The sequence below is a fragment of the Melanerpes formicivorus genome, unplaced genomic scaffold, assembly GCF_026170545.1.
Source record: "Melanerpes formicivorus ecotype bairdi unplaced genomic scaffold, bMelFor1.0.p_v2 SCAF_68, whole genome shotgun sequence".
Classification (NCBI taxonomy): Eukaryota; Metazoa; Chordata; class Aves; order Piciformes; family Picidae; genus Melanerpes; species Melanerpes formicivorus.
The window spans coordinates 3,314,739-3,329,413 of NW_027142420.1; the positions used below are offsets into that span (position 1 = coordinate 3,314,739).

Here is a 14,675-nt window from a genome sequence, read left to right on the forward strand (position 1 = left end):
CATAGGCGCCCCGCGCGCTGCCTTGCGGCCGCGCTCTCCGCACCGCCCTCATCTGCGTTGCGCTCGGCCTCCGCCATCCCGGGCGGCCGGCAGGGCCGCGGCGGAGGCTGCCTGCTGCCGGGGGGCGCGGAGAGGCGGCGGCCTGTCATGCCGCCCGCTTGCTCAGGCAGTCTCCCGGCCTGCCCCGGTAGGAGGGCCCTCCGAAGGGAGGCGGCCAAGAGGTAGCGGTAGCAACGGCAGAGCTGCCGGCGTGTGCGGTGCAGGGTGGCCGGGGCGGCTGGCCAGCAGCCTCCTTCCCCGCTGCGATTCGCAGCTGTCACACACCTCCCTGTTAGTGTTGCCGCCCCCCGGGCCCGTGAGCAACATGAGAGTAGTGGCTTTGATCAGGTAACGGGCTGAGGGAGCGCCCACGTGGGCGAGCGAGGCGCTTCCCGCAGGTGGAAGCTTGCGGCGGAGGGAGGGCGCGGGGAGAGGCCAAGTCCGCCCGCCCGGCAGCAGCCCGGGGGTCGTGCTCCACCCAGCGCCGCCGGGGACACCCCTCCTGCCCCGGCCCTTCCCGCCTCTGCGTTTCCTGCCGCTCCCCCTCCGCTCCGCCGAGCGATGATCGGTGCTGCGCTGGCGTCGTACTCTATGCCGCCCGCGGCTCTCTGCTGTCCGCCTTTTGAGTGCTGGGTGAAAGCCTTCCCTGCCGGTGCGCAGGGTAGGGCTGTAATGAGGTCTGTCCTGCTTTCCCCCTCTTCTCGGTACGCTCAAGGACTGCTACTGTGCGTTTAAAAAAAGACCCTCACCAACCAAAACACAACACCCTGGTGGCGTGCCCCCCGTCTCCCGAGTTCTCCCTCCGAGCGCGGAGGGGCTGAGCCGGCGCCGTCCAGGGCGGGCTGCGAGCGGGCCCGGAGCTGCCGGCGGCGGCAGGGAGCAGCTGCTGCCCTGGAGGTGCAGACCCCTGCTCGCACGTCCTGCAGTTAGGGGGAGTTGGCGCTCATTCGTAGTCGAATTTCCAGGTCCTTTCTGATTATCTTCACCTCTCTTAGGCCAGATTTTTCTGAACTCCCAACGACAGATTTTTCCAGCGTGTCTTTTGAGGTGAAGCTCGCTCAATTAAATAGTTGGACACAGCCCTGGTGTGTCAGTGGCTGCTGGTTTTGCTCCTGGTACGCTCCTGCTGCTTTTTGTCAGCTCTTGCGGCTCTTGTACCGTAAATAATAGTTAATTAAAACCCAGCAAGCTATGGAACCTGTAAATGGGAAAAGATTGTGAGAGTGTGTGCAGTGGATTTTTATTTTTAGGGGCAAGGGCTGTTCGCTGAAACTTCAGTGTATTTCATTCTCTCAGTCTATAATACCAAACCTTATTGAAATTGGGAGTTTGGGTGCAGCAATTACAAATCCAAACGACGTCCAAAGAGGAGAAAAAAAAAATCAGCAAATGTTATCTACATCTTTCACGAATTCCTTAAACACAGGCTGGAAATAGGAGCTTTTTCTTGTTCTATAAGCATCTTGTGATGCTTTTTCTTGTTTTATAGATAAGATTTTGTCTCCCGGGTTTATTAATTTTGATATTCTGGAAGCAGAGGAAGATATTAAAAGGCAGGTTGAAATAAACCCCTAAACCCAGGTTCCTAACACAACTGCCATTTCAACGTGCGGTTTTACAAGGGCGGATTTAGTTTCAGTAATAGTTTTAAGAAGAGTTTAAAGAGCCATCAAAGTGTTTGAAATCTTTGTAACAGAGCTAGCCTCAAAGAACAGAGGGGTGGGGTGGGGTGGGGGAAGTATTCGAAAGCTGCTGCTTACCTTTGAACAAGGTCAGGATTATGTATAAAACTACTTCAGCCTGTTTCTTTTTCTTTTAAGGTGTTGACCACGCTTAAAGTTGGTAGTCTCGCTTTAAGGTGGTATTTATGGGTTAAACCCCTATTGTGTTTGGTGCTAAATCGTGGCCGTTTGACAGCCAGTCTATTACCCGGACTACAGTGATTTTCAACTCTTCTAATAGAATTTTCTTGCTGTAAAAGGTTGCATTTCTCAATGGAAAGGAATTCTGCTCAGAAGTCTTTTATAGTCCCATATCTTCATGGGGGATTTTTTTTTCTTTGGTGTTTTTCCTCTGGTATTTTGTCTGTCTGTAAGCCGACCTGTTGACACACTTGTAACGTTGTCAAAACTTACTTTTTCTGTGTCCCAACTACAAAAAGGCCTTGTAGCATTTTTTCCCTGTGATGAGACCTGGGAGGAGTCCCCAGGCTACCTCATGACCTGCTTTCCTCTCTCCTAATATTTTTATACAGTGTGTGGGGGTTTGTGCTTTCATTTTTGTTGTTGTTGTTTGGTTTTGTTTTGTTCGGAGGGTTGTTATTATTTTTCTTTTTATGCTGTTGTTGTTCTTTTGTTGGGTTTTGGGGGAGGTTTGGTTGGGTTGTTTTGGTTGGTTTTGGGGTTCTTTTCGTTACAAAAAGACCACACTCGTGCTGGCATGTGGAGTCCACCATCCTCCCACAGCATAGGCTGTCTGGCTTCATTCTGTCTGCCTTCCTTGGTCTTAAGCATCATGTGTTTGACAGCTAGGTTAGAAGGCTTTGTAGGCAGGCACCATTTCATTTTGTTTCTTAGAATGGTTAGGTTTCAGCTAACAGTAATAGAGAAAAGGAATTAACAGTACAGTAGCATGTGGTCCAGTGGGTACTCTCCAAATTTCAATCTAGCAATCAATGGTCAGGTGTGGGAAATGGAAATGCAGCTTCATTTTAGCTGGGTTTTGTTTGTTTGTATTTAATATCAATTAACTGAAAACGTCAGTGGGTTTGTTGTAGTGTCCTTTTAATTTGTGATGTTTAAAACCTGAAGTGCCTGTTTACAACAGGCAATTATTTATTGTCATAGAATTTAGGGTTTTTTTCTGAAGCTGTGTTTGCAGTTGAAAACAGACCTGTGGGAGGTTTTTATTTGCTAGAAGTAAGTAATTCAGAAAGGAAAAAAAGCCTTTGTCTCATTATGATTCTGTTAAACCTGAAATTTCACATTATGAGGTGGATGCTCGAGTTTTCAAGCTACCAAGCACAGTATCCAGAATTGATGAACATTTGATTGTAATTTTTTTTTGTGTGTGTGTGCTGGAAATGTTTAAGAGGAGACTGGATGAGGCACTTGGTGCCATGGTTTAGTTGAGTAGATGGTGTTGGGTGATAGGTTGGACTTGATGATCTCAAAGGTCTCTTCCAACCTGGTTAATATCAGGTAGTGATAGGACTAGGGGGAATGGAATGAAGCTGGGGGTGGGGAGATTCAGGCTGGAGGTGAGGAGGAAGTTCTTCACCATGAGAGTGGTGAAGCCCTGGAATAGGTTGTCCAGGGAGGTGGTTGGGGCGCCGTCCCTGGAGGTGTTTAAGCCCAGGCTGGCTGTGGCTCTGGCCAGGCTGATCTAGTGTGAGGTGTCCCTGCCCATGGCAGGGGAGTTGGAACTAGATGATCCTTGTGGTCCCTTCCAACCCTCACTGATACTATGATTCTATTCTATTCTATTCTATTCTGTTCTGTTCTGTTCTATTCCATAGACAGGTTAGAAGAAGGTCGTAGGTGTGCATGAGAATGTCAGGTAGAGATGGAAACTTACAGCACATAAGCAGCTGCTTTGCCAAAATCTGTTGAGTACAAAAAGATGCTGTGTTATTTATACTCTTTCTGCTTTAGGTTTTAGTTGTACAGCAAATTAAGGTCAGCATACAGAATTTGAGCATGGTTCAAAGCAGAAATTGAGAGGAATGGCTGTATGGTTACATTCTTGTAAGACGTTTCCAGGCTCTTGCTTGGAGGCCTAGATGGAAGTAGGAATTTTCTACTGGAAATGAAGAAGTTTGTTGGTAATAGCACAGAAACCAAAGGGCTGCTGTAGCAAGAACTGCTTGTACTGCCTGTTCTCCTGTCTGTGTCCCAGTGACTCTGAAGATGCAATTTTGCAGAGATGGCCTAGATCTCTGTTCCTGTTCCTGCCCTGGAATACTTTTTGTGCCTTGGCATTTAAATGATCTCCACCTGTCATTTGAGGGCTGTGAGTCTGAATGCAGGTTTTGTAAGCAGGGTGTATTGTTGCAATGCTCTTAGCTTTATTGTAAAACTGTACTATTTCTTTGGAAAGTGATTGGAATTGATGGCAAGCAGTATATTTCACTTACAGGAGGAGAGCAGGATTCTGCCCTCACTGTGGACAAGTGGAAAAGGTTCCAGTAGATCTTGTATGAATGTCCAAGTCGATAGTGTTCTCTCTCTTAGACTATCATCTCTTGGCCTTGGAGAACATTGTTCTGTTTGGGTTTTATTTGTATTCAATCAGCAGCAATTACTTTTATTTGAAGTTATATGCAGGAAAAGAATTGTGTGTTCAGTGCAGTGCCAACCAGGGCTACTGCTCGTAACAATTACAGCTTTTGACAATGGGAGGTGCCTTTAATATCTTGAAACTTCAGGTATCCCATGAAGGATAAATATTATTCCTGATATGGCAGTCTACATTTAAAAATCATTTGAAAAGATTGCTAATGCTGGCAACTCTCTGGAGCAGATACTGTTGTGGGCTTTTTAATCCAAGTTACCTAGTAATGAGCACAGAGTAATTAATCTCGGGAGTAGAAGACAGTCCTTGTTCTGAAGGGATTCCAGTGTCAGTGGCTGTTCATGGGTACTGTCTTATTTAAGATACAGAATTGGGTTTGTGCTTTTTGGGTGCTGTGTGAATGGAATGGAATGGAATAGAATGGAATAGACCAGACCAGACCAGGTTGGAAGAGACCTTCAAGATCATCGTGTCCAACCTATCATCCATCACCACCTAATCAACTAACCCATGGCACCAAGCACCCTATCAAGTCTCCTCCTGAACACCTCCAGTGATGGTGACTCCACCACCTCCTCAGGCAGCCCATTCCAATCACTCTCTCTGTGTAAAACTTCCTCCTAACCTTCAGCCTAAACCTCCCCTGGCACAGCCTGAGACTGTGTCCTCTGTGTAGGCACTATACATATAGAATGGGTGTATAATGAAACTCTCCCTTTCCTACTGCTAATGTTTTACAACCTTTTTTTAATTTCAGAACTTTGCAATGAGCTCTGATGAGACAAATTCTTCAGTAGTCAACAGACTAAAGCTTTTATCAGTTCTTTTAATTGCCATTCTTTCCTTCTTCTTACAGTGGTGGGAAGGACAGCTGCTATAACATGATGCAGTGTGTTGCTGCTGGGCATCAGATTGTTGCTCTGGCCAATTTAAGACCTGCTGAAAGCACAGGTATGAGAGCCATGTTTTCTTTATTGTTTTTAAATATTAGAAACAATGGAAGCAGAGCTCTGCCTAAATGAAGTTTTTATGTGGTTTTATGTAGCTTTGCATATTGAAAGGGGAGTCTAAAAAAGTCTTGAGAGGTAGAAAAAGAAAATGCTGTGTGGACATAGGAAATGTTCTTCTCCTCAAAAGGGGAAAAAAATTTACCCAAACACAAGAAGATGAAGATCAGTGAAAGGGAGACTTATACAATCTGAAAAAGGGAGGGTTTGACTACTCCTGATGGGAAACAAAGGGATTGTGTGAGTTCAGTAGCACAAATAGTAAAAGATGGTAGAGGATGTCATCAAACAAAACAATTACTCTATTTCTGGAAATGCTTTAAATTGGCATAAGCTGTTCTGGCTGCCAAAAATAATGCAGTTTTGCTGCTTCTCATTCATTTTTAGCCTTGTGTATCCTTCTCCATTATTGTAGCCCAGCATTTGTGAACTGGGTTGAGAAACTGATCTGGGTTGGAATTGACCTCGATGCACTCCTTTTTCCTGCCTTTCTCCTTTTAGTTCAGACCACTTTTCTGATCAGTTCCTCACATGTTGCACCTACATAGGAAGGCCCTACAGAGAGACCTGGACAGGGTGCATTGAAGAGCTCTGAGGCCAGTTGTATAAGGTTCCACAAGGTCAAGTACTGGGTCACAACAACCCCATGTAACGCAGCAGGCTTGGGGAGGAGTGACTGGAAAGCTGCTTGTCAAAAAGGGATCTGGGGGTGTTGGTTGACAGCCAGCTGAACATGAGCCAGCAGTGTGCTGAGGTGGCCAAAAAGGCCAATATCCTGGCTTGTCAGAAATAACTGGCCAGCAGGAGTAGGGAAGTGATTGTCCCCCTGTGGTCAAACCTTGAAAGCTGGGTTCAGTTTTGGACCCCTCGCTGTAAGACAGACGCTGAAGTGCTTGAGCACATCCAGAGAAGGACAACAAAGCTGCTGAAGAGTAGAGCACAAGAAATCTTATGAAGGTAGACTGAGGAAGCTGGGGCTGCTTAGTCCAGAGAATAGAAGGCTCAGAAGAAGCCTTGTTCTCTACAACTCCCTGAAAGGAGGTTGCAGTGAGATGGGGGTCAGTTTCTTGTGCCAGTAACAAGTGACAGGATGAGAGGAAATGGCCTTAAGTTGCACCAGGAGGGGTGTACATTGGACATCAGGAAAAATTTCTGCACAGAAAGAGAGGTTAAGCACTGGCACAGGCTCCCCAGGGAAGAGGTGGAATCACCCACCCTGAAAGTGCTTAAAAAACATGTAGATGGAATAGGATAGAGTAGAATAGAATAGAATAGACCAGGTTGGAAGAGACCTTCACGATCATCGTGTCCAACCTATCGTCCCACACCACCTAATCAACTAACCCATGGCACCAAGCACCCTGTCAAGTCTCCTCCTGAACACCTCCAGTGACGGCGACTCCACCACCTCCCCAGGCAGCCCATTCCATATGGGTTGAGGAACTGATCTGGGTTGGAATTGACCTCGATGCACTCCTTTGTCCTGCCTTTCTCCTTTTAGCTCAGACCACTTTTCTGATCAGTTCCTCACACACTGCACCTACATAGATGCGGTGCTTAGGGATATGGTTTAGTATTGGAAGAGTTAGGTTGGTGGTTGGACTTGATGATCTTAAAGGCCTTTTCCATCCTTGATTCTATGATTCTGTGAAAGAGAATGGGAGAAACTCAGGAAGTCTAAGGCAGTGGTGCAGCGAGAGGATTGGCTAAGTACTTCTGCCTTGAACTAGAGCATAAAGCAAAGTGAAACTTGACAGGAAAGTGAGTTGCTTCCTACTTGGTAGGGGGGAAATGTTCAAATACATTAACTGCTCAACATATGTTAAACAATTAAGTATGATGTCTGGTAACTGCACATTAGGAAGATACACAGAAATGGAAGGCAAAAGGGAGCTGCCATCACAGATGAGTCACGGATGGAATTGGCAAATGCTAGGGAGTACAGAAACAATTTATTTTCTGGGGAGCTAGGACATCATAATCTCTAATCTTGTTGAAATATGTTGTCTTTCAACTAATTTATCCACATCAGAAATGTGGAATATTGTCATTAAAATCGTAAAATGCTGCCTTTAAGTATGTAGTTGGAAATTTTGTGGAAAGTTAATTGAGGTGCTTCAGGCAATAGCTGATTCTGTGCCATTCATTTTGCTTTATCTTGTACCACTGTTGCCTGGAGAGTCTCAATTAATAAAGCAGCTGTATTCTGAACTGGATATCGGTTTAAAGACCTTGTCATATTCATGGATGTTGAAAAACACTGACTTTTCCTCTAAATCAACTCTTCTGCTTTAGATTGCTTGGTTGTGTGTCTGGGTTTGGATTTGTCTGTTTTGAGCAGAAACATATCTGTTGTATGGCATCAACCTAATTGTTGCATCACAAATTGCTCATCTTCATCAGTGCTACAGACCTTTTCCTTTGCAAGATTTGCTACATCCATAAACAGCAGAGCTGCTTGATGTGCCTGTGCAAATGAAGAGAAGTTCCAGTACTACAAATCAGCACTAAGATAGTGACCCCTGTTAGCTTCCAATAAATAAAGCTTTCAATAAATAAATTCGCCAATAATGATGTGGTGCATTAATCAGGCTGAAAAATTAGCTGACAGATTTGATATGTAAATATTAAAATAGTGACCTGTGTTAGCTTTTAATAAGTGAAGTGGGGAATTCACCAAGAATGATGCATTGCTTTACTCAGTCTGAAAAATGAGCTGAAAGGTTTTATGTGGAAATGATTTTACTGTTCCAGGTTTCATCCTAACCCATAATGTGTGGATTTTAGCTCTTGAGGTTGGGTTTTTTCTGTTGTGTCTGCTTGCTGCAAACTGCTTGTGGGAAAATTCAGCTACGTTTTTATCCCAGTTAAGGAAGTAGTTTCTGTACTGAAATTATATGAGCTAAATTGTTTAAGGGTAGAAAGGGCCTGGATATTAAACTATGGCATTTTGCTTATTAAGCAATCTCAAAACACTTTATCAGTCTACTTTTCACAGTGTCACTAAGGTTGGAAGAGACCTCGAGGATCATCGAGTCCAACCTGTCACCACAGACCCCATGACTAGACCATGGCACCAAGTGCCACGTCCAATCCCCTCTTGAACACCTCCAGGGATGGTGACTCCACCACCTCCCTGGGCAGCACATTCTGATGATGAAGGACTCGCTCAGTGAAGAACTTTCTCCTCACCTCCAGCCTAAACCTCCCCTGGCGCAGCTTGAGACTGTGTCCTCTTGTTCTGGTGCTGGTTGCCTAGGAGAAGAGACCAACCCCTTCCTAGCTACAGCCACCTTTCAGGTAGTTGTAGAGGGCAATGAGGTCACCCCTGAGCCTCCTCTTCTCCAGGCTAAACAATCCCAGCTCCCTCAGTGTCTCCTCACAGGGCTGTGCTCCAGGCCTCTCCCCAGCCTTGTTGCCCTTCTCTGGACACGTTCAAGTGTTTCAATGTCCTTCTTTAACTGAGGGGCCCAGAACTGGACACAGGACTCAAGGTGCAGCCTAACCAATGCAGAGTCCAGGGGCACAATGACTTCCCTGCTCCTGCTGGCCACACTATTCCTATATTTTATTCTGCTTGAGCAGAAGCAATCTCCTCTCTCTTAAACAATCTCCTCTTTCTTGATGGCCAGGCTATTAATTTTAGCAGTAAAAGTTTGGGGAAATTTTGACAACCTATTGCTTATCCTCAGTGTTGCACTGCAGTCCCCATCTTTTTTTCCTCTATGCATGGGTTTGTGCCTCTGAACTGCGTGCCTATTAAAATCACCATCTAAATAGGAGTGTTCCAAGGTTTTTGGATGAAGCATGGAGGAATACTAAAGAGGCAATAGCCACCACAGTTTTCAAATAGGCACCATATTTGTGACAGATGTCTTCCTTTCCATGCGTCTGTTGGGTGGAGAAATCCTTCTTTTTGGTGTGTTTCCTCCCCCCCAACACACACACACACACACACTTTCTTTCCATGTTTACAGAGGTATTGTCACCAAACATCTGTTTGTCAATGAAATGTAATGAGCATTTCCATGTTCTCAGTGCTTCCTAGTGCTGGGATTAGCTGTAATGGCTGAAATAACCTATCTAATCTGATTGCTTCTTAATTGTGGCAGGGCAGAGTGATGAATTGGACAGCTATATGTATCAGACAGTAGGACACCATGCCATTGACCTGTATGCTGAGGCCCTGGATTTGCCACTCTACCGTGGTTTCATCAAGGGGAGCAGTGTCAATACTGGAAGAGTGTACACCCCCTGTCAGGAAGATGAAGTTGAAGACCTTTACCACCTCCTGAAACTTGTCAAGGTATGCTGAACAAAAAGAACTCAAAGAACTAAATTACTGGGGACAATTATATTGCTTAATTCATTTGAGGTATTTAAGGTAAAGGACTTGGATATTTAAGGAAAGCTTTGAGGGAAAACTTTTGCAGGTTTTATTTCTGTTGCTCTTCTTGGCACTGTAAATACACAGTGTAACTTTATTCCTTTCTCCCCAGTGTAAATCAGATTTATTTATCCCTATTTCAGGCCACAACCTTATCCCTGTTTAATAAAGCTCACCTGTAAGAGGTGCTCAGCACATACCTTGGTCCTGGTTTAAGCTTCCAGGGCAAAAACCCACCAGGCAGAATGCAGGGTACCCTCCCCCTCTTTTCACTCCTCCCATAGGGAAAAGAGGCAGGGGAAAGTAAAAGGAGTGACCAAAAAGACTTTGCACCAAATTGGTGTTCCAGTCTAGAGTCCAGCAGTTAACCCTTAACCTACAACAACCACAAAACACACAATTGTGACAGTTATCTAGAAATGTAGCTTCATGTTTGAAGTGATTCATTGCTTGATCACTGGGAGGAGAGATTTGTTGGGGTTTGTGATTTCTGAGTGTATGGAATGTAATGTCTAGGCATTTCCATTTGTATACACTTCTGTAAACCAGAATCTGTTGTTTGTTTTCTGTGTTGCAGATCGCTCACAGAATATTTGACTATGATAGCTTTCATTCCTGTAGCTCTGTAATGATGCTCTAATGTCTCAAATAATAGCAGCAGCATATAGCAATCATTTTCAGCCATGAAATCAACTGAAGGGAGATAATCAGCATCTTTCCTAAACCTCTTGAAATCTGTTCTCTGTTCTTTGCTAAAATGTTTCATGTTGTCCTTTGCTTTCCACCAGAATTGAATCAGGCTTCATATAAATAAATAGGAAGCTTCCCATTGGTTTTACACGAGATTTGGGTCTCTTCCTGTTAATTGTGTTGGGGGCTGCAGCTCACAGTGCTAAAACAATGCAGTGTTCAGAAAACCATATTCAGAGTACACGAGGAAATCCAGCTTTCATTTGACTGGCCAAACTACTCTCTGAAACTTCAGCTGAGGATGTTTGCAGTCTTCAGTTCAGGTGTGGAACATTCTTAGTGGTGAACTGGGTAGAGTGGGATTCATGGCTGTCGGACCTGATGGTCTTAAGGGACTTTTCCAACCTGAGTGATTTTTCTAGCTCTCTTTCCTCCATTGAAATGGGATTTGAGATTCATCAACCCAAAAGCCTCAGGCTTAAAAACATCATTATAATATTTTTTTCCAGGTTAAAAAAAAAAAAAGAGCTTGCAGGTGAGCTCTGAGAATGTGGCTTGAGTGCAGAGGCCTTCCTGAATCATGTTGGAATTGTGTGTTACATCTTTTAAACACCTTTGGCAGGGCAGTCATGTTCCTCTGAGCTACAATCAAGATCATCCACCTGTGTTGGTCTATGAGACTGTGAAAGAGGACAGTGCACGGACACTCTGTGGCCTCGGGTTGCACCAAGGGTGGTTTAGTTTGCACGTTAGGAAAAGGCTTGTCAAACCCTGGAATAGGCTGCCCAGGGAACTGGTGGAGTCCCCAGCCCTGGAGGTATTTTAAAGACGGGTAGATGTGGTGCTGAGGGCCATGGTTTAGCGGTGGACTTGGCAGGGCTGGGGCGGCAGTTGGCCTCAATGCTCTTAAGGGTCTTTTCCAGCCTAAACAATTCAGTGTTTCTGTGATTATGCTCTGGAGTGCTTCACAGAGGTTTTTGTGTGGACTGTGCATATCAAGCAGTGCAGGAGCTGAAGGAAATACTGTGCAGCAGTTTTACATTATTTTTGAGGCAGGGTAGTGTTAGAAATTAGGAGGGCTAGGATCTGCTGTCTGTTAAAGCTGCATGCTAACAGCTTTCTGCCTCTGGGTAAGCTAATAAATTACTGATCAATTTAATTAAAAATGGGCAGATTAGTGGCAATTAAGAAGATACTTCCTTTTCAATTCTTGCTGTCTTTGGAGAAATGGATGCCTGACATAAATTAATGCTAATGTTAAATCTTGACAACTTCTGCTTTGGAATTTAGTACGTGATAATTATAACTATAGTTGAAAGAGATGTTATCAAGTTGTCTGGAACTAAATAACTATTTATTTTCTGTCTGGAAATACTATTTCCACTATACAATATTTTTAAGTCATAATTTTGAAGGCATAAATTAGTTAGGGGCAGTGGCTTTAAACTGGGGCAGGGTAGATTCAGGCTGGACAGAAGGAGGAAGCTCTGCACAGTGAGAGTGGTAAAATACTGGAACAGGTTGCCCAGGGATGTGATTGAGGCCCCATCCCTGGAGACATTCAAGATCAGACTTTGATGTGGCCCTGGGCAGCCTGATCTAGTTGGAGGTGTCCCTGCTGACTGCAGGAGGGTTGGACAAGATGACCTTTGAGGGTCCCTTCCAACCCAGTGCAATCTGTGAATCTGTGAAATATTATCAATGTGCTGCCTTTGTGTTAGGCTTTGGATAACCAGGTCTTTAGTTACCTATGAAATTCTGGTGCCAAAGTTTCAGTAGAACTCTTGGCACATTCTGATGAATAATTGCAACATTACCAGGGAGACCTAAACTACAGCAGCTCAAAGGCTTTGGTTTGATTTTATTTATTGTTATTTTAATTTGAAGTAAAAGACATGAAAATGTTTCCTCTGTGTGTTACCAGTACCTTTGAAAGCTTTCTGCTTTTGCTTTTCCACGTATCTTTTATAACTGCAGCTTTGTAGCTCTGCTATGTAAGTCTCAATCACTGAGAACTCTGCTTTAGGAGTTGTTTTTTACTTTCACCTTCCCACCCTTTTTCCCCCCCAGATGTTAATAGTTTTAAACAGAGAGTTCAAGTTGCATTCTGTTGGAGAGGGGAGGAATTCTGCAGAAGCCTTGGCAAAATGCATCCTTGAGTGGAGGTAATTTCAAAACACTGATTAGCTCTGGATTTCTGGCAAATGGTTTGGGTCCAAGAGTACAGAAAAGGTGAGGATAGATCAAAATCACAAAGTGTGCCTCAGTTTCCATTCATAAAGAGGGTTTCTAATGCAAGTGCATCTGTAATAAAACTTGTCAACAAAAGGCATTTGAAACACCAGTGTGAATTCAAAAGGATTTGATCATTTGATTTACCTATAAAGATAAATACTCCTCCAAATGTGCCACTCCTGTTCTAGCTCATGGCACTCAGAAAGTGATGCTGACTGCTAATGATTGTGAACCTGCTAATTTTATTGTCACAAGCCCTGATGATTGATGGGTATAAAGGAAATTTATTTTTTAGTTGCCTTATGCCCTTATTTGGATTCTGTCTTCAATATGTATTGGGAAACATTCCAGGGTGTTTATATGATGCATGTATCTCACTATGCAGTCCTCACCTCATACTCTACAGCATTTACTTTGTGAGGCACAGAATCACAGAATGGTTTGGGTTGGAAGGGACCTCCAGAGGTCATCTAATTCCAATCCCTCTGCAGTGAGCAGGGATATCCTCCACTAGATCGGGTTGCTCAGAGCCTTGTTGAGCCTGACCTTGAAGATCTCCAGGGATGTGCCCTCAACTGCTTCCCTAAGGCAACCTGTGCCAGTGTTCCCCTACCCTCATGGTAAAGAACTTGTTCCTAACATGCAATCTAAATCTCTCATTTCAAACCATTTTCCCTCATCCTATGACTGCAGGCCTTTGCAAACAGTCCCTCTGCAGCCTTCTTGTTAAATCCCTTCAGGTGTTGAAAGGCAGCTCTAAGGTCCCCATGGAGTCTTCTCCAGGCTGAACACCCCCAGCTCCCTCAGCCTGTCCTCATAGCAGAGGTGTTCCAGCCCCCTGATCTTTTTTATGGCCCTCCTCTGAACTGGCTCCATCAGGTCCACATCCTTCCTGGCTTGAGGGCTCCGTAGCTGAATTCTGAACTCAGGAAGAGTTCATTCTCCTCCCCATGTTACTGAACAGGAATTATCCGTGCCCTTGTTTGTCCATGTTGATTGCCTTGTGTAGTTGATGTTTTCAACATGCTGTTCACTAAACCGGTTTGGCAGCTCGTAAGTTCAGACATAGTAGGTAGCTTCCATCTCCCACTGCTGAGATTCAGAACAGTTCTGTTCTAGTCATCATTTCCCTTGTTTTCAGTTGAAGAAAATCTGCTCCTTTCCCTGTTATGACTTGAATTATTTGTGGCTGTCTGGAATAGTTACTCAAAGCTATATTTCTCAGCATCTTTGTAAAAACATTAAATCATAGGAGGAGGGTTTCTCTTCATGCTGAATCTCCAAAATAATCATTTCTCCTTAACTTCCTCCCCATATTTTAAAGATGATGTCAGATTGAGAATGCTATCACCTTAACATTTTGGTGGGTTAATTTCCCATGTTTCAATAGCTGAATTATAGTTAATTTGTGTACAGCAAGTGAAGCATTGAGAAAAAAGATCAGCTTACAAAATCTTCAGTGCCCAGTTAGGGAGAACAGTGATGGATGAACCAATGGAATTCAGTTTTTGGGGCCTGAACTACTGATGCTGTTTGGAGGATCATTTGAAGACCTATATCTCTCTGTGCATTTCTTTTTGCCTTTTAGACATGAAAGCTAAATGTGAACGTTTAGAAATGGTATGAAATGTCTACCTACACTACCAAGAAGTAAATAACCATGCTTTCTCATAAAGTAACGTTTAGATATATTTCTTTTAATCGAGACAAAAATACTAGCTGTGGGTTTTCATGTGACATAGCCTAAGTTCCTCTGTCTTTTATAATGATCACAGGATGTCAGGGATTGGAAGGGACCCAGGGAGATCATCGAGTCCAATGACTGGATTTTTATCTGTGAGAATATGAATTGTCCCTTCGCAGTCCCTTTCAGCAATTATTTTTGCCATTGGCCAAGAAGGCCAATGACATTCTGGCCTGTGTCAGGGCCCGTGTGGTCATTCTGCCCCTGTACTCGGCACTGGTTAGGCCACATCTTGAGTCCTGTGTCCAGCTCTGGGCCCCTCAGATTAGGAAAGATGTTG

At 44.2% G+C, this 14,675-nt stretch overlaps 1 protein-coding gene across 1 annotated transcript in view; it reads left to right on the forward strand.

The window, feature by feature from the left end:
- Window positions 1–217: 217 nt before the first annotated feature.
- The window catches only part of DPH6 (diphthamine biosynthesis 6), a 224,724-nt gene continuing 210,266 nt past the window's right edge, over window positions 218–14,675 (forward strand). Inside the window, exons 1-3 of the mRNA XM_068162922.1 lie at window positions 218–387; window positions 5,189–5,283; window positions 9,452–9,645. Coding sequence (XP_068019023.1) covers window positions 365–387; window positions 5,189–5,283; window positions 9,452–9,645 — 312 coding nt within the window. The 5' untranslated portion in view covers window positions 218–364. The remainder of the gene's footprint in view (window positions 388–5,188; window positions 5,284–9,451; window positions 9,646–14,675) is intronic.